The 19538-nt window shown below is 38.5% G+C and overlaps 1 protein-coding gene and 1 non-coding gene across 2 annotated transcripts in view; one reads left to right on the forward strand and one right to left on the reverse strand.

The window, feature by feature from the left end:
* The window catches only part of LOC124777969 (kinesin-like protein unc-104), a 348239-nt gene that overhangs the window by 307599 nt on the left and 21102 nt on the right, over window positions 1–19538 (forward strand). The window contains exons 28-29 of the mRNA XM_047253531.1: window positions 71–291; window positions 9089–9278. Coding sequence (XP_047109487.1) covers window positions 71–291; window positions 9089–9278 — 411 coding nt within the window. The remainder of the gene's footprint in view (window positions 1–70; window positions 292–9088; window positions 9279–19538) is intronic.
* Window positions 856–929, reverse strand: Trnat-ugu. Its single transcript has one exon. It is a non-coding gene; the product is annotated as a tRNA-Thr (tRNA).

A 19538-nucleotide genomic window follows, 5' to 3' on the forward strand; every position in this document is an offset into this window, starting at 1 on the left:
AAATATCAGTATAAATGTGTTGATTTGGTGTCAATTTTTAATGGTGTTAAGTCCACTGTTCTGTACACAGGTCGGATAAGAAATACACCTGAACCGGAAGAGGAAGATAATGATAACTCCGTGCTGTCTTTGGGCCTCTTCCCTGGAGAATATGTGGAAATTCCTGGAGATGACCGTTCCATGTTCAGGTTTGAAGCAGCATGGGACAGCTCTCTACACAATTCTCCTCTGCTGAATAGGGTGACCTCATATGGAGAACAGATATTTATGACTATTTCTGCTTATCTTGAGGTCAGTATACAGCATTCTAAAAGGTGTTGTTTTATGTATGTATATCATCTTGTAAGATATATATAATCAATATTTAAGTTTTACCATCAATTAATTTAATAAAACATAAAACAGAGAAAAAGGCAGTGACTTACCTAGTGGATTGATGCGTGGAGCACAAAAAAATGTAACAGGAAACAATTCACACTAGCTTTCAAGCACTAGCTCATTTCTAGCAAAAGTACACACATTCACACTCAGACACCCAAAAGCACATCCCGCGGGCCACAGCAAAACTAATTCTTGACACTCAGTTATTGAAAGCAATTGCCTGAGCTGATGGAAGTTGAGATAGGTTAGGGAAGGACACAAGAAGGCAGTAGCAGGGAAGAGGCAGATCTTTGAACAGATGAGTTCATGGCAACACAACAAGAGAGAAAGGGAGGGGAGAGAGAAGAAAGTGAGATGGAAAAAGGAAGAGGGAGGGGGGGGGGGGAGGGGAGAGAGAGAGAATTTGCAATGAAATGAATACCCTTAGCTGCATACAGGCATTGATATACGTCAATGGGGACAGTTGAAAATATGTTCCCCAACCGGGGCTCAAACCCGGGATCTCCTGCTTACATGGCAGATGCTCTATCCATCTGAGCCACCGAGGACACGGAGGATAGTGCGACTGCAGGGACTTATCTCTGGCATGCCTCCCGTGAGGCCCACATTCTCAGCTTATTGTCCCGCACTATATTCATAGTGCTCTTGCCCATTATACCCATTACTCGCAGCTTTTTGCCAATTCCCGTAAGAGTTCGGGCACTGTTTGTGCATCCACACAGAAAATATATATATATATATATCCCCCCCATGAACCATGGACCTTGCCGTTGGTGGGGAGGCTTGCGTGCCTCAGCGATACAGATAGCCGTACCGTAGGTGCAACCACAACGGAGGGGTATCTGTTGAGAGGCCAGACAAACGTGTGGTTCCTGAAGAGGGGCAGCAGCCTTTTCAGTAGTTGCAAGGGCAACAGTCTGGATGATTGACTGATCTGGCCTTGTAACAATAACCAAAACGGCCTTGCTGTGCTGGTACTGAGAACGGCTGAAAGCAAGGGGAAACTACAGCCGTAATTTTTCCCGAGGGCATGCAGCTTTACTGTATGATTACATGATGATGGCGTCCTCTTGGGTAAAATATTCCGGAGGTAAAATAGTCCCCCATTCGGATCTCCGGGCGGGGACTACTCAAGAGGATGTCGTTATCAGGAGAAAGAAAACTGGCGTTCTACGGATCGGAGCGTGGAATGTCAGATCCCTTAATCGGGCAGGTAGGTTAGAAAATTTAAAAAGGGAAATGGATAGGTTGAAGTTAGATATAGTGGGAATTAGTGAAGTTCGGTGGCAGGAGGAACAAGACTTCTGGTCAGGTGACTACAGGGTTATAAACACAAAATCAAATAGGGGTAATGCAGGAGTAGGTTTAATAATGAATAGGAAAATAGGAATGCGGGTAAGCTACTACAAACAGCACAGTGAACGCATTATTGTGGCCAAGATAGATACGAAGCCCACACCTACTACAGTAGTACAAGTTTATATGCCAACTAGCTCTGCAGATGACGAAGAAATTGAAGAAATGTATGATGAAATAAAAGAAATTATTCAGATTGTGAAGGGAGACGAAAATTTAATAGTCATGGGTGACTGGAATTCGAGTGTAGGAAAAGGGAGAGAAGGAAACATAGTAGGTGAATATGGATTGGGGGACAGAAATGAAAGAGGAAGCCGGCTGGTAGAATTTTGCACAGAGCACAACATAATCATAACTAACACTTGGTTTAAGAATCATGAAAGAAGGTTGTATACATGGAAGAACCCTGGAGATACTAAAAGGTATCAGATAGATTATATAATGGTAAGACAGAGATTTAGGAACCAGGTTTTAAATTGTAAGACATTTCCAGGGGCAGATGTGGACTCTGACCACAATCTATTGGTTATGACCTGTAGATTAAAACTGAAGAAACTGCAAAAAGGTGGGAATTTAAGGAGATGGGACCTGGATAAACTAAAAGAACCAGAGGTTGTACAGAGATTCAGGGAGAGCATAAGGGAGCAATTGACAGGAATGAGGGAAATAAATACAGTAGAAGAAGAATGGGTAGCTTTGAGGGATGAAGTAGTGAGGGCAGCAGAGGATCAAGTAGGTAAAAAGATGAGGGCTAGTAGAAATCCTTGGGTAACAGAAGAAATATTGAATTTAATTGATGAAAGGAGAAAATATAAAAATGCAGTAAGTGAAACAGGCAAAAAGGAATACAAACGTCTCAAAAATGAGATCGACAGGAAGTGCAAAATGGCTAAGCAGGGATGGCTAGAGGACAAATGTAAGGATGTAGAGGCTTGTCTCACTAGGGGTAAGATAGATACTGCCTACAGGAAAATTAAAGAGACCTTTGGAGATAAGAGAACGACTTGTATGAATATCAAGAGCTCGGATGGAAACCCAGTTCTAAGCAAAGAAGGGAAAGCAGAGAGGTGGAAGGAGTATATAGAGGGTCTATACAAGGGCGATGTACTTGAGGACAATATTATGGAAATGGAAGAGGATGTAGATGAAGATGAAATGGGAGATACGATACTGCGTGAAGAGTTTGACAGAGCACTGAAAGACCTGAGTCAAAACAAGGCCCCCGGAGTAGACAATATTCCATTGGAACTACTGACGGCCGTGGGAGAGCCAGTCCTGACAAAATTCTACCATCTGGTGAGCAAGATGTATGAAACAGGCGAAATACCCTCAGACTTCAAGAAGAATATAATAATTCCAATCCCAAAGAAAGCAGGTGTTGACAGATGTGAAAATTACCGAACTATCAGCTTAATAAGTCACAGCTGCAAAATACTAACACGAATTCTCTACAGACGAATGGAAAAACTAGTAGAAGCCAACCTCGGGGAAGATCAGTTTGGATTCCGTAGAAACACTGGAACACGTGAGGCAATACTGACCTTACGACTTATCTTAGAAGAAAGATTAAGGAAAGGCAAACCTACGTTTCTAGCATTTGTAGACTTAGAGAAAGCTTTTGACAATGTTGACTGGAATACTCTCTTTCAAATTCTAAAGGTGGCAGGGGTAAAATACAGGGAGCGAAAGGCTATTTACAATTTGTACAGAAACCAGATGGCAGTTATAAGAGTCGAAGGACATGAAAGGGAAGCAGTGGTTGGGAAGGGAGTAAGACAGGGTTGTAGCCTCTCCCCGATGTTGTTCAATCTGTATATTGAGCAAGCAGTAAAGGAAACAAAAGAAAAATTCGGGGTAGGTATTAAAATTCATGGAGAAGAAATAAAAACTTTGAGGTTCGCCGATGACATTGTAATTCTGTCAGAGACAGCAAAGGACTTGGAAGAGCAGTTGAATGGAATGGACAGTGTCTTGAAAGGAGGATATAAGATGAACGTCAACAAAAGCAAAACAAGGATAATGGAATGTAGTCTAATTAAGTCGGGTGATGCTGAGGGAATTAGATTAGGAAATGAGGCACTTAAAGTAGTTAAGGAGTTTTGCTATTTGGGGAGCAAAATAACTGATGATGGTCGAAGTAGAGAGGATATAAAATGTAGGCTGGCAATGGCAAGGAAAGCGTTCCTGAAGAAGAGAAATTTGTTAACATCCAGTATTGATTTAAGTGTCAGGAAGTCATTTCTGAAAGTATTCGTATGGAGTGTAGCCATGTATGGAAGTGAAACATGGACGATAAATAGTTTGGACAAGAAGAGAATAGAAGCTTTCGAAATGTGGTGCTATAGAAGAATGCTGAAGATTAGATGGGTAGATCACATAACTAATGAGGAAGTATTGAATAGGATTGGGGAGAAGAGAAGTTTGTGGCACAACTTGACCAGAAGAAGGGATCGGTTGGTAGGACATGTTCTGAGGCATCAAGGGATCACCAATTTAGTATTGGAGGGCAGCGTGGAGGGTAAAAATCGTAGAGGGAGACCAAGAGATGAATACACCAAGCAGATTCAGAAGGATGTAGGTTGCAGTAGGTACTGGGAGATGAAGAAGCTTGCACAGGATAGAGTAGCATGGAGAGCTGCATCAAACCAGTCTCAGGACTGAAGACCACAACAACAACAACATATATATATATATATATAGAGAGAGAGAGAGAGAGAGAGAGAGAGAATTCACACATTGGTGGAGGAAATGTGGTTGGAGAAAACAGTGCACCACAAATTGGATGGTGGAGGAGTGGTGTGGACAGAAGAGAAAAAGGAAGACGTTAGGAGAGGCAGTGTGAACTGGTTAGCAGAGGTTCAGTCCAGGGAGATTGTGAGAGCACAGGATGTACTGAAGATACAATGCCCATGTATGCATTTCAGAGAAACTTATGCTGGAAGGGAATATCCAAATGCCCTGTATAGGGAAGCAGCTGTTGAAGTCATTAGTGTTGTGGTGCACAGCACGTTTGGCAACTGAGTGGCCAAGTTTGCCACAGTTTGGTAGTGTCCATTCATTCAAGCAGACAGTTGGTCATTTGTCATGCCCAGATAGAATGATGTACAGTAGTTGCAGCATAGCTGATATATAAGATGGCTGCTTTGATATTTGGTCCTGCCTTTTATTGGGTACAAAATGCCCGTAACTGGATTGCGGTAGAAGGTGATGGATGGATTTAAGGGATATGTCCTGCAACTGGGCTACCCACAAAGGAATGATCCATGGGCTGCAGGATTGGGAGTATAATGGCCATCCCAAGTGCAAGACCTATCTCAACACCCACCTACCACACACCACCTGCTACCACAGTCAAGTCACAGGAGTTTCCTATCCAAGTAAAGCAGGGCCATTGTGGCAGCAGCTATGTTACATGTCAGCTATGCAGCAATTACTGTGCAGCATTCTATGTGAGCATAACAAGTAACCAACTAGGGAGGGTGAGAAATGCACTTCACGTTGATTTTTGCTAGATATTCAACAGCAACATTGGCAATATGCGGCCGCACATTATCGTGGTGCAGCATCCAGCCTGCTTCCCCGAAATGTGGTCTTTTGCGCCTGATATGGACTTGCAATGTTTTCGGGACATCCCTGTAGTATTGTCCAGTTACTGATGTGTATGCAGGTACAACATGCTGATAAACCATTCCATGAATATCAAAGAATGAGATGACTATAACTTTCCCAGCAGAAGCAGCCACTTTTGTTTTTTTGGTGTTGGTGATGAAGGAGATTTCCACACTGAGCTTTGCTGTTTGCTCTCAGGATCAAAATGATGTAACCAAGTTTCATCAACAGTCATTACATTTGAAAGAAACTCTGTATCTTCCTCTAACATCAGCTTTAACTGCATGCAGACCTGCACCCAAATGTCCTTTTGTTCTAGAATCAAAAGTCTTGGAACCCATCGCGCACAAACACGTTGCAACTCTACCACCATCACATCAATAATAAATATCCAAAAGTCAGACCAATATGGAGAATAAGTGGAAGTTACACTAAAATAATACATAACCTGTTGTCTTTTCTGCTTGCATCTTATCGAATTCTTCTTTTGAAATTTGCCTGAATCTGGATTTGCATGTGCAGTGCTGCATTCCGTTATATAGAATTTTGACAGTGAATTTCAAGATAACATTTTATTAACTTTATACAGTTTCAATGTTACAATTAAAATTTACAAAATGTAAAGAAACTGATGTTACAGCCAAATAAGGTATAAAATACAATATCAAATGGCATAATTTTTGTAGTATCATCTGTAGTTTTTAATCGTCCGTCCCAAGTAGCTGAATGGTCAGCGTGACGGATTGTCAATCCTCTGGGCCCGGGTTCAATTCCCAGCTGGGTCGGGGAATTTACTCCGCCCAGGGACTCGGTGTTGTGCTGTCCTCATCATCATCTTATCATCCCATTGACTGCAGGTCACTGAGGTGGCACCAATTGAAAGACCGGCACCCGGCAAACAGTCTGCCCACTGGGGGGCCCTAGCCATACGATTAAATAAATAAATAAATGTAGTTTTAAATATGAAAATCAATCTGAACTTTAATTACAATAATGTCTCTTGTATTATTTTAGTTATGTAATTAGTTACAATTTGGATTTGGTTACTAACATTCAGTGACAGTACAGAACTCGTGATTTATCCAATTACATACGTAAAATTCACAAATAAGGCCTCAAATTCTGGAAATCGAAAAGTTGTGTAATGTAAACAATTGGAGAGTTAATTAGAAATGTAATTACAAAGGCTTTTAATTACAGAGAAGGACATAAAAATAGTAACAAATGAAAATACATCACTCGGTAATAACTTTTAAGCTGTTTCTCAAGATAGTGAGGTTTTCTGTTACTAGATTTTTAGTTTACCATTTTGTTAGTTAGAATCATTGATTTTTCATGCTAACATTTCTGCAGTCTCTAGTTATTTATTGCTAAACACTTATTACTTCAATTTCTCAATTTGATATTTAATATGCATATGTACATAATTTTGTTAATGACAACAATTTATTGACAATCATGAGAATTTACATCATTACAGAATATTCTTTATGTGTTTACAAAGAATAAAAGTTTTTTGGCAAATTGAACTGAATGATACCTATAAAAGGCCTTAGGAAGCACTGAATCGTACGATAAATACATGGATGCATATAAAAAAAGGTGGTATCAGAAACTTCATAATAACCTTGGGGAGGCTGTAGCCTTATAATGTGTCATGTCATTTTTCTGTCCCCAACATGTGGGTGGCACCCAATGAAATGTTCAGTATTTCAGAAAGTGATCTGAAGGTAATTCGTCGATCCTCTCTCACAATGACAGCAGCTGTGTTGCTGTTTTCTTCCGTGAGAGCAGTAACTGGAGCACCGGGTCCACCTTCCTTTGAAATTGATTGTCTCCCCTCTTTAAACATTTTAAACCACCTTTGAGCTGTGCTTCAGGGGAGAGCAGACTCTCCATAGGCCTCCTGTAACTTTGTATCAGCCTCAGCTGAAGATTTGTTGAGACGAAAGCAGAATTTCAAAGCCGCATATTGTTCCTCACGTGTTACCTCCAATGGAGCAGCAGGCGATATTGAACATGTCTGACCTTGCCTGCCTCTCACAGGTGGGAATCAGCAGTACCAACAATGAAACTACTACAGCATGTTTGTTGCACATTAAGCTAACAGAATATCACAAGATTAAATTTTAGCGTGAGAAATTATGACCGTGAAAACAGCCCTCATATAACTTATTTGCTGAAGAATGGTACTAATTGGCACAAAATATTACTAATCACAAAAATATACTGAGATATTTTAGAAACTGTTTGCTGTAATTATATTTAACTAAATCACACATATATAATTGTGAAATATAATTTTGTATTCAATAAGTAAGTGACAATGTTAATCAGAAATATTGGTGTTCTGAAACTCCCAGTACCGTTTATTAATCTCATTGAACTCATATTTTCCCATAAAGAACAACAGTGTATTAAATGTAATTTTATTGTTATATTGCCCACCTACTTCTCCTCTCTGGAAGTACATTGCTCTCAACTTTTCTGACTTCAGCCTTGATAAACTCATTACTCGTGTCCAGTCACTTTACACATCATTCATGTTGGTCTCACATTTATTTCAGTGTTCTGTTTCTTCATAAATGTAACCTGCTTACGAGAAATAGTTATTTGTTTCCCAGCAATTTTTAATGTCCTTTTATAGTTTTCAGCATGACTTAAAGGGTTTTTCACCAGTAACACTTTTGTGTATATCTGTATACCTCATTGTGCTGATCCTTACTTAAGTAGCAATATCTCATGTGAACTGAATGAGGCAACAGATAACAATTTCATCGGCAGCACTTTTGCAATTTCTTGAGATTGATTGCAGACACACTTCAGAAAAACAAAATAGTAAATACTCAATTAAGTGCATTTACATTATCAAATGCAGCTGATTGATTGTAGAATCCATGACATATGTTATGTCTGCTGGTATTGTGGGCGAATCACCTTTATGTGAGATCTCATTTTTTGCTGGCACTGTTGATATAACGTGTCCTCTCAGGTTTGCTGTTGCTTTTCTTCTGTTCTTCCTACAACATTTTGACAACATAACTTCTAACAAAGTAACTCTGTGTACATGATGGAGCATATGATGATGATGATAAGTTATGTTGCCAAAATATTGTGCAGGAACACATGAGAAACTGGTAGCATCTGAGAGGACATCATGCAATTCACCTTTATTTTTCTGCAGCGTTATATTGTACTCGTACATTCCTTTATTTTTCAATTCATGTCCTGGCATCCTTTATTTTTCTCCGTTTACATGTTTGCATTTTCCTCCATAACTTCCATGTCTATTTTACTTCATATTTAATGCCCTTTACCACCACCATCTCCCCTCCCCCCCTCCTCCTCCCCCTCCCTCTCCCTTATTATTTTATTCTATTTGTCCATTTTTTGCATTTTCTGTTTAATAATAAAACATAAGATGTGCTTAAATATATATGTAGCTCTGTTTTTTTGAGCTGGTGTGTTGTTACAAAATGTTCTGCAACCATACCACACTTTTTTCTTTAAAGTAATGCTGAACTGTGCGTTCTGAGCTTTGTTTGAACAGGTTCACCTCACCCTTTTGCTGTAACCAGAGACTAAAGATAATTACCACAGTAAGAATCCAAATGCTAATTTAAGCAATGTGTGTCTTGCATGAAAGTTATTTTAATCTCTGACTCATGTACTTGTGAGACTGCAAATGGTCCTAGTATTATTTTACTGAAAAGGCTAATTTACTTAATTGCTTCATTTATAGCTGGAGAACTGTGGGCGTCCGGCAATTATCACCAAGGATTTGAGCATGATCATTTATGGACGAGATGCGCGAACTGGCCCACGTTCACTGAAACATTTGTTTTCTGGGCATTATCGTAATGCTGAGGCAAACCGTCTGTCTGGTGTCTACGAGTTAGTGCTGAAAAGAGCATCAGAAGCAGGTAGTCCAGGTTTGTTCCCCTTTGTCCCAGATTAGACTGTAGGAATGCAGCCAGTACCTTGAACAGAGAAATAACTCTTTAACAATTATATAACTGTGACCACTGTAAGGTGAAGATAAAGCTGTTTGTGTGTGAACAGTTAAATGTCTTATTAATGTTTAGAAGCACCAAATGTTGGTATTCATGACTTTAGTTTGATAATTTTTTGAGAGAGTGATACCTATGAGATGCTGCCCAAAATGTAATGACATGTAATATGTAGGTAACATTATTTCCTCTATAGAAACAGTTATACTTCACAAGCCACCATGTGGTGTATAATAAAGAGGATGTATGTTGTCAGAATTATTTTCTTTCTTTGTGTCCCATTCACAAGTGCTTATGGAAAAATAAATGAACATTTCTGCATGTAATTAATCTCTTTAATTTTATCAGTGTACTCTTTGTGTGTTCTGTACACACACATTGTCTCTATGCTGATTTCAGGAAGGAGAATGAGGGTCATCCCGTTTATGTACTGTTATAATAATACTTAATTAATACTTTTAAAAAAATAATATTAATAATAATAATTATTATTATAATTATAATAATAATAATTATTATTATTATTTCTTGTAGATCTATGGTGTGGTCCAAGTCTTCCAATTGGACATCACTTTGGTGACATGTATTTTCTTAACCTACCCAAGTTACCCAACTTTCGAAAAGGAACATACAGTTTAATGTAGAATCCAAATCATGGGTCATTTCAGGTGAATTTCCACATCATTGAGAGCCAACTGGTAGGTTAAAATGCAGACTAAAAGATCTGTGTTCCAACAGGTAGTTGATCTCATGAAGTTTTATACTTTACAGCTATACCAGCAGGTCTGACATTACGTACTTTCTCCATCAAGGGAATTGTGTACTCATTTACTGTTTTGTTCAGAGCACATAACCATAGAGCAGGAATATTTATGGAGTCACCAATATACATTGTCTCTAAAGCCACATGATTTTAGGAAGGTGCAGCTTTTGCCTGTGAGTGCCCTGCAAGTTTTGAATATGATTACGTTGTTAGCACAAGCAGATCTCATTCAGAAGTATTGTGGATTTTGTACACACATTTCATAGGCACCATAACAATTTGCAGTTGATATTTAGAATGAACTTGGTTTAAAGCATTGAAGAAATGACTGCAAGATCATTCACGTGTTTGTGACAATTGTCACAGCTTAGAGACCACTGTTCCATTTGTTATAGGAAAGGAAAGAATAGGCAAAACTGTATTTTAGGTTTTATTCTTCATTCGATTTTACTTCCAATTCTCTGTTTTAATAAAATACTCTGTGGCAACATTGAAAAATGGCTTCCTAGTGTGCCAAAGTGAACATGTTCTAACAAACATTTAATTTGAAGCTATATGTATGCAGCAGATTAGTGATTTGTCACACTTTGAAATATTTTTAGTGGCAGTAATCTTCCTTCTTATTTTCTGGTACCATGTTTTTAACATTCATTCATCCTTAGCAAAACTAAAATCTCCATCTTATAGTTACTAGGACTATAGATTCCTATTGTAATTACTTTAAAATAAGCACAGTGGTTTGGAGGCCTATGTTCTCTGTCATGTATAAATCATACATGCAGGTAAAAATTGCTCAAATATTTATACATTTTACAGATTGACTGGCTGGACACTCCAACACTACAATGTAGCACTTGTATCTTACATACTGGCCGTACTGTCATATAAATTAATCCTTTAAGTCTTTATTAAACTGTGCCTTGATATTTGTAACACGTAGAGCCCCACTTACTAGTATGATAACTACAATTAGATATTTGCATTATTTACCTATGAAAAGTAACTTTTACTGCTTTGATATATTCTGACTTGCATGCATAGCAGCAACATTTATTTATCAGTGCTGTTACTACTAAATAAATGTGTAAAAACAGGGCAAATAATTGTCATATTAAAGTTTTGCTCTTAGTGCAAAATGTAAACAAACAGCATATTGATGATGTATGACATTTCTGCTTTGATGAACACACAGAGTTAACAAATGCTAAAATGTTTCATGCAGTCAAAGCTAAAACTTTATCTGTGAGATGTAGAGAGTGTTGTCTGTGAAGGATCCAGTTGTGTGACATGTACTGTTGATCAAATGTGTTCAGACAGTTATATCTGAGTCTTCTTCACATGCAGTGTTTGAAGAAGGGAACAGTAGTAACTTTTAAGCAAAGAAATTTCATATCTTGCAATCCCAAGTCTGGACAGGAAGCATGTTACCGAATGACTTTGACTTAGTCACTAATTTAACATGTGAAGATTGTAGGAAAAGACAGAGTGCTACTTACAGTAAAGAAGACACACTAGGTTGCAAACAGGCACAAGTAAAAGACACTTACATAAAGCTTTTTGCCACAGTCTTCATCAGTAAAAGAGAGACAAACACTATTCGTACACACAAGCAAGCGCACACCTCATGCACACATGGGCTGAGATGCTAGAGTTGCTGATCATATGTGCATGAGGTGTGTGCTTGCTTGTATGTATGAGTGGTGTGTGTGTGTCTCTCTTTTGCTGACATAAGCTGTTGCTGAAAGCTTTATGTAAGTGTCTTTTAATTGTGCCTGTGTGCAACATAATGTGTCTTCTTTATGGTAAGTAGCAATCTGTCTTTTTGTACATTGTTGGAGTGTCCATTGTTTAATTTCACACATGATTCAGACGAGGGTTCCTTTGATGGATCAGTACATTTAGAAGAAATCTCAAGTTCATTTAAGGCTCTCAATGCCCTTACCATCTTTCTCTCAATTTAATTGGATTTCTACGTGTTTGCAGTCTTGTGACTTCATTTATATCTGTAGGGCTGCTTTCTCTGCTTACACATCAGATCTTAAGAAAAGCCATTCCAGTATCAATAGTAAAACGTATATGCTGATAAATTTACCACACATAATCTACAGTTATTCTCCAACTAAGTGCTTTTTTTCTAGGCATCTGTATTGACTTTCATCTTATAAAAAATTTCTTTCAATTCTTCTTTGTGTTGATGAGACTGGTGTGATTATGAAATGATAAAAACTTCCAAATTCTGAATGCAGTTGCCCTTTGAAAATAAAAACGTGATTGCACATTAATGTTCTCATTTTAACCTTACAGTTTCTGAATACCATATTCAATATGACATTTAAGTGATTCCATCATGCCTAAATAAGTTAGATTAGATTTGATGTTGTTATGGTCTTCTGTTTCTTGAAAATATGAAAATGAACTAGAAACTAATCATTCTTAAAACTTTCAGAGTAGCTGAGTAATGGTTTTGACAAACCATTTTTTAAAACCCATTAGTTAGCATGGTGAATACACATAAGTGTCTAGATAATGCCATTGATCGATGAGTACATGTAGTTTTGGGTAGCATCCCATAACAAACAAACAAAAATTAGAACTATAGTGGTGGGGGTATGTAATTTGCCTCTATTTTTGTCTGTAGCCTGTATTCTTACTCTGTTGCTAACTTTTCTTTAGAAGGAAATGCTGAGCAAGTTCCCTCAAACCAGAAAAGCAGATCTCACACATAAGACTGTGAGTAGCATGAGCCATCCTCTTAAACTCAAGTGTACTGGCAATACTTAAACTGGTCAAAGACTGGCTGCTTTTAGTTTAGATGTCCCATACCATTTTTAACAGTAGTACTGGTTTGATGTAGTTATCTTTGTCTAGTGTGTAGAGCAATGTATTAATATTTAGCACTTCTATAGTTAAGTATCAACAGCTTAAATAGACGTTGATTGTGTGTTGAATTTTTAAGATTTGCAATATTATTATTCCTCAATCACAAATAAAAGTTCCATTACTTAATTGTCTATTTGTCATGTGGTGTTAATTTATTATGTTACATGCAAACAGATAGTGTAGTTAGGCAGTAAATTTACATACATCAGAAACCTCTGACAGTATTTCACACTTGTATGCACTTCACATAATAAATGATGTAAACTGGAGTAAAATTCTTCTGTTGAGTGGAAAATACTGGTTATGCTATCACTGGAAAATGAAAAATGAAGACCTCTAAGGATGTACTATACAAGCACCTTAGTTGCTTGATGTACTGATAGAGGGCAGTCTTGTGTTATGACAGAGTAGTGAAAGGGTCATGTTGTTGTATCTTACAAATTCACATACTCATCGAAGAGGCCATTGGTAAATAATTCGAGCTGAACAGCTAGCAGGGGATGTTAGAAAAAAAAATGGAGTTATGTAATTATCATATTGTTCCATCAACATAATCTCTCTCCAATTCTGTGGCCTTATGCCACTGTAATGTGAGATCTGATATGTTTTCATTTTACCACTGTACAGGCCTGTCTGTCAGCAATGTTCTCTCTGTGTTGATAACTTTCCCATTATGGCTGTGGTCTTAGGTTCTTCTTCACCATGATAAATCTGTTTGCATTTTTGTGGCCATGAATACACTATAGTCGTTTCTCTAGTTTTCCTGAAGTTTCACAATAGACTTAAAAGTTGTTTGTTGGGCCATGAGGGAGGACATCAAACAGAATAAATCCTTCAGAGTCCCTGAAGCCCATAACCATGCTTTACCAGCTGAGATTACTGTTTTGAATTGTGTTTTTGAAAGAGATTTTGTGTGGATTGCCGTTTTGTTTCAGGCTGAAACTGGCGAATCCATGTTTCATTGCCTGTGACAATTTTTGACAAGAAATCATCACCATCAGCCACATAATGAGCAAATAATTTGGCACAGATGTTCTTTCTTTTTGGCATGCGTGTATGCACCACTACCTGCAGAGATGTCAAACTGAGCACTGGGTTGCTTGATTTTTAGTCACTGATTGCCTCAAATAAGAGTTTCTCACCTGCATGGGGTCAGCCTGCACATGGAATATCAGAGAAGATTTTCTTCTCCTTATTCTGTTGACAGTACACACTTCAGCCAGTGACTTACTGTGCTCTGATCCACTGCGCGATATCCGTATGCATTCTGTAAAAGCTGGTGAATGTTTGTGATGGTCAGGTCTTCCACCAATGTACCTCAGTTGCAGATGCCATTTTGAAAACTGGTTATAGTGCTGCCATCTACCAAGAATTACTGGAAATACATGAGATGATGTGGAAATGTTTAAGGATGTCGCAAACAAAATTACAATTGCTTTGATCCAAAATTGGTTGAGAAAGAAAGTGTGTTGTATTACTTTTTGTACCAAAATTGGCTGAGGAAAAAAGTGTTGTTTACTTATTGAATGCCTCTCATACAACATTGATGGAATCTGGATTTCAGCGACACCACCAACTAACTCCAGTTTTCATAGATATGCTGTGTGATCAAAAGTATTCGGACACCTGGCTGAAAATGACTTACAAGTTCGTGGTGCCCTCTATCAGTAATGCTGGAATTCAGTATGGTATTGGCCCACCCTTAGCCTTGATGACAGCTTCCACACTCGCAGACATACATTCAATCAGGTGCTGGAAGGTTTCTTGGGGAATGGCAGTCCATTCTTCACGGAGTGCTGCTATGAGGAGAGGTATCGATGTTGGTCGATGAAGCCTGTCACAAAGTCAGCGTTCCAAAACATCCCAAAGGTGTTCTGTAGGATTCAGGTCAGGACTCTGTGCAGGCCAGTCCATTATAATGACATTATTATCGTGTAACCACTCCACTGCAGGCCATGCATTATGAACAGCTGCTCGATCATGTTGAAATATGCAATCACCATCCCTGAATTGCTCTTCAACAGTGGGAAGCAAGAAGGTGCTTAAAACATCAATGTAGACCTATACTGTGATAGTGCCATGCAAAACAACAGGGGGTGCAAGCCCCCTCCATGAAAAACATGACCACACCGTAACACCACCATCTCTGAATTTTACTGTTGACACTACATACACTGGCAGATGATGTTCCCTGGACATTCACCATACCCACATCCTGCCATCGGATCGCCACATTGTGTACCATGATTCGTCATGCATTCACCATACCCACACCCTGCCATCGGATCGCCACATTGTGTACCGTGATTCGTCACTCCACACAATGTTTTCCACTGCTCAGTCATCCAGTGTTTACGCTCCTTACGCCAAATGAGGTGTCCTTTGGCATTTACCGGCATGATGTGTGGCTTTGAGTATCTGCTCGACCATGAAATCCAAGTTTTCTCACCTGCCACCTAACTGTCATAGTATTTGCAGTGGATCCTGGATGCAGTTCAGAATTGCTGTGTGATGGTCTGGATAGATGTCTGCATATTACACATTAGGACCCTCTTCAACTGTCGGCGGTCTCTGTCAGTCAGCAGATGAGATCAGCCTGTACGCTTTTATGCTGTATGTGTCCCTTCATGTTTCCACTTCATTATCACCTCAGAAACAGTGAACCTAGGGATGTTTAGAAGTGTGGAAATCTCACATACAGATGTATGACACAAGTGACACCCAATCACCTGACCACATTCGAAGTCTATGAGTTCCACAGAGTGCCCCATTCTGCTCACTCATGATGCCTAATGACTACTGAGGTTGCTGATTTGGAGTACCTGGCAGTAGGTGGCAGCAAAGTTTCTCTAAGATGAAAAACTTATATTTTTGGGGTGTCCGGATACATTTGATCACACAGTGTATGGCTACAGTGTGACAAGAAAGTGTGATTCTAAAGTTTGTTGATATAATTCTGTATCAGAAGCTATGAGTTCACTAAACAACATGTTCTCTGTTCTATGTTCTTCAGTCTTTTTGAATGAAGAAGCTAGGAGACGAAGTACCCCAAACAGTTGTGTGCCACAAGGATCAGTTCTGGCTTCCATTCTCTTTAATTTCAATGTGCATAGCATGCCAGCTACAAATTCCAACAATGCTCTGGCCTTACTATGTCAGAACAAAGACATCAAGCAATGCAGGAGTACATTTTCACGTCAACTCACTGTATTGAATGAATACTTTTCCAAGTGGAGAATCCAGCCAAACCCAGTTTATATGGAGGTTCCACCTGTAATTAAGAGAGGCACATATTAATTTTCCATTCTGTAATTACCTTGGTGTCACCCCTGATCAGGTGCTGTCATTTAAGCAGCACTCCACCAGCCTATTGAAGAAGCTTGGCCAAAGAGTAAATCTACTCACAAAAAGTAGCTGAAAACAACTGGGAAGCTAATGCAGATACAATACTTAATTCTGCTATTTCACTTATATATTCAGTTGCTGAATATTGTACTGTTATATAGAAAAACAGCACACATACAAATAAGACAGTTGTACATCTGATTGAAGCCACAAGCACCATTTCTGTCATTCTCACATCAGCTCCCATTTCACCAACCAGCACAGGTATCAACAGTCCTTCCTTCTCACCCCATCCAGTAAGTCTCCCCTGACCTTGGGTTCTAAGTGACTATTCTGTAACTCTTCCCTTTTCTTACACCAGTCCTTTTCCTTCATCTCTCTTCCTTTCTATTCAACCCTTCCACCAGAATGAGCCATTGCCTGTGAAAGGTTGGACATATCCCCATCTTTTATATTTCTCCTGCCGCCACTGTGTGACTACATACTTCTAAGGTTACAAGTGTGCTCTTAAATATATTCATTGGCTCCCCTGACAAAAATGATTAGCAGTTGTGTCTTGTTTTGACAAAATATGAGACAGGGTTGGATGGTGCCTGGCCCAGTCTTTCTTATCAGTATCATCTTTTGACCAGTTGTAGTAATATTTGCAAGTAGTGTGACACCTGACACATCTCTCGTATCTAGGTATGACAGCAGGATTCTATTGTAATTAGATGAGGATAAACATGATTGTAAAAGGGTTACGAAATGCCATGTGAATGTATGACTGTGATTATGATTGTATACAGAATGTCCTAGGAGGAATGGTCAATATTCAGGGATATGACAGGAATGATCATTCAAGCCAAAAAGATCTAGTAACCATCGGCTCTAAAATGCATACCTTAAGAGCTATGAGCTTAGTGCGAAACATGTCTCTTCTATTGAGAAATTGTTCATAGATCTTAATGTATGCATTTTAGACCCAGTGTGCAGATATCCACCAGATACTGTCTCAATGAAAGAAGAATATTTTCTTATAATGAAGGAAATTGTCAGCTGTGCTGATATTGATAAGAAGTCGCTTTGTCAATATGTGATTGACGGTGTAAGGGAAAAACAAGGTATTATGAGAGAGATTTGTGAAGTCATTGCCAAAAAGAAATAACAAAACTTATAGCAATGAAAATTTAAACTCCAGTAAGAAAGATGCTAAAGACGCAAATAACAGAAATACTAAAATTGCAACTTGGGATGCAAACAAAAAATGTTCCAGTTGTGGTGCCAGTGGTCATGGACCAAGTGATTGCAACCACAATCACAAGAACAAGGGAAAACGACACTTCTGTTGCAACAGGTTTAATCCTATCTCATCTGAGTGCACAAAGTTTTAGTTGTTGTTGGAGGAATGCCTGGTGTATTTACTAGATATATATTTTAAAATTGTAATGCACCATGCTGCATTCCAAAAGACTATGGAGAAGAAGGACTTGTCACCAAGAATAGCAAGATGGGCCTTAGTCATGGAAGAGCATTACTGTACCATTGAACACCAATCTGATTCTAGGATGAAACATACAGATGCCTTAAGCCATTGTGTGAATGTATTGTTTGGTTTTGCAGGTAGTTTGATAGCTAGAATCAGGAGATCTCAAGAGAATTATGATGATTTAACAGCAGTTAAGAGCATTCTCAAAAACCAGCCCTATGAAAACTTTTTAACGAGAAACAGAATTCTTTTCAAGTTCTGTGACAGAAGAAAGACTTTAGTGGTTCATGCAATATTCATTGTGAAATCATCTAGCTTGTGCAGTTAAGCGAACTGAAGAGGAGGTAAAACAAGATTATTATATAACAGATTTGACTGGAAAGATGAAAAAGAGTTATTTCTAATTGTGTGAAATGTTTAATAGTTAATAAGAAATCAGGAAAGAAGGAAAGTTTCCTTCATCCCTTATTCAAAGAAAGTGTGCCAGTATTTGCTTATCACTTGGATCATATTGGATCACTTAAATCAACGCACAAAACATACAAGTACATTCTAAGTATTATTGATGCACTTACTAAGTTCACCTGGCTGTATGCTGTAAAGAGTACAAAATAAACAGAAGCAATTTGTAAGAAGGAATTAGAGAAAACTAATTTTGGGAATCCAGTCTAAATAACTACTGATAGAGGAACTTGCTGTACTTCACAAGAATTTTAGGAACACTGCATTACAGCAGGAACTGAACACATTTTAATAATGACAGGACTACCTACAACTAATGGACAGGTTGAGAGGATCAATTCTATTTTTGGCTAAAATCATTGCTAAGCTTAGCATTGATAGCCATAATGAACAGTATAAGATGGTAACATCAATTCAGTATGCCATAAATTCAGCATACCACAGAACACCATTTGAACCTTTGATATGAGTTGAGATGCACAGACAGACTGAACTTCACATCAGCAAAAGTATTAGAGGAAGAAATTATTAATTTATTTGAAGAGAAAGCAAAAAACTGCAAGAACATGATGAGCTGAAAATTGACAATGTGCAAGAAGAAAACTGTGCTAGCTTCATCCATTGTCAGAAGAAAGCTTCAAAGTACAAAATTCGTGATCTGGTGGTAATAAAACGTACACAAACTGTAACACCATTAAAGGTGAAGACCAAGAATCTAGGTCCCTATTGAGTTACAAAAGTTAAAACAAATGATACCTACGATGTATTCTGAGAAGTTGATAACCACACGAGGATCCCAGGACTAAAACTACATGTGCTGAATTCATGCAACCTTGGACAAGTGACTGCTCATCATCCACATTGGATGATTGTCAGGATGACTGAATATGGGATTCGGATGGGGCATTTAAGGGTTTCCCTGCCAACATGATTGGTGACTCACTGGAGATGCTGAATATTGGACAGTAATTTTGTATCTTTTTGACAGTTCAGTTTTAAAGTTTGAAACCAGGAGACTAATAAATAGTTCTTCATGACAGTGGACACCATTTTTCCTACCAACCATCAGGTAAACTCTTTGTCTGTCACTTTTTGTTACATTTGACACTCTCTGTAATTATCTGACAACTAACATCATCAGCGCTGTAGGTACCTTGTAGGCAACTGTAAAACCAAAGAACTGCTGGAACTGGGCAATAACTGCAGGATAACTGGCTGAGTGTCAGTGTGTGGTCATTTAAATAATGCATTCAGCATATGAATG

The sequence above is a fragment of the Schistocerca piceifrons genome, chromosome 2 (assembly GCF_021461385.2).
Source record: "Schistocerca piceifrons isolate TAMUIC-IGC-003096 chromosome 2, iqSchPice1.1, whole genome shotgun sequence".
NCBI classification, from domain to species: Eukaryota; Metazoa; Arthropoda; class Insecta; order Orthoptera; family Acrididae; genus Schistocerca; species Schistocerca piceifrons.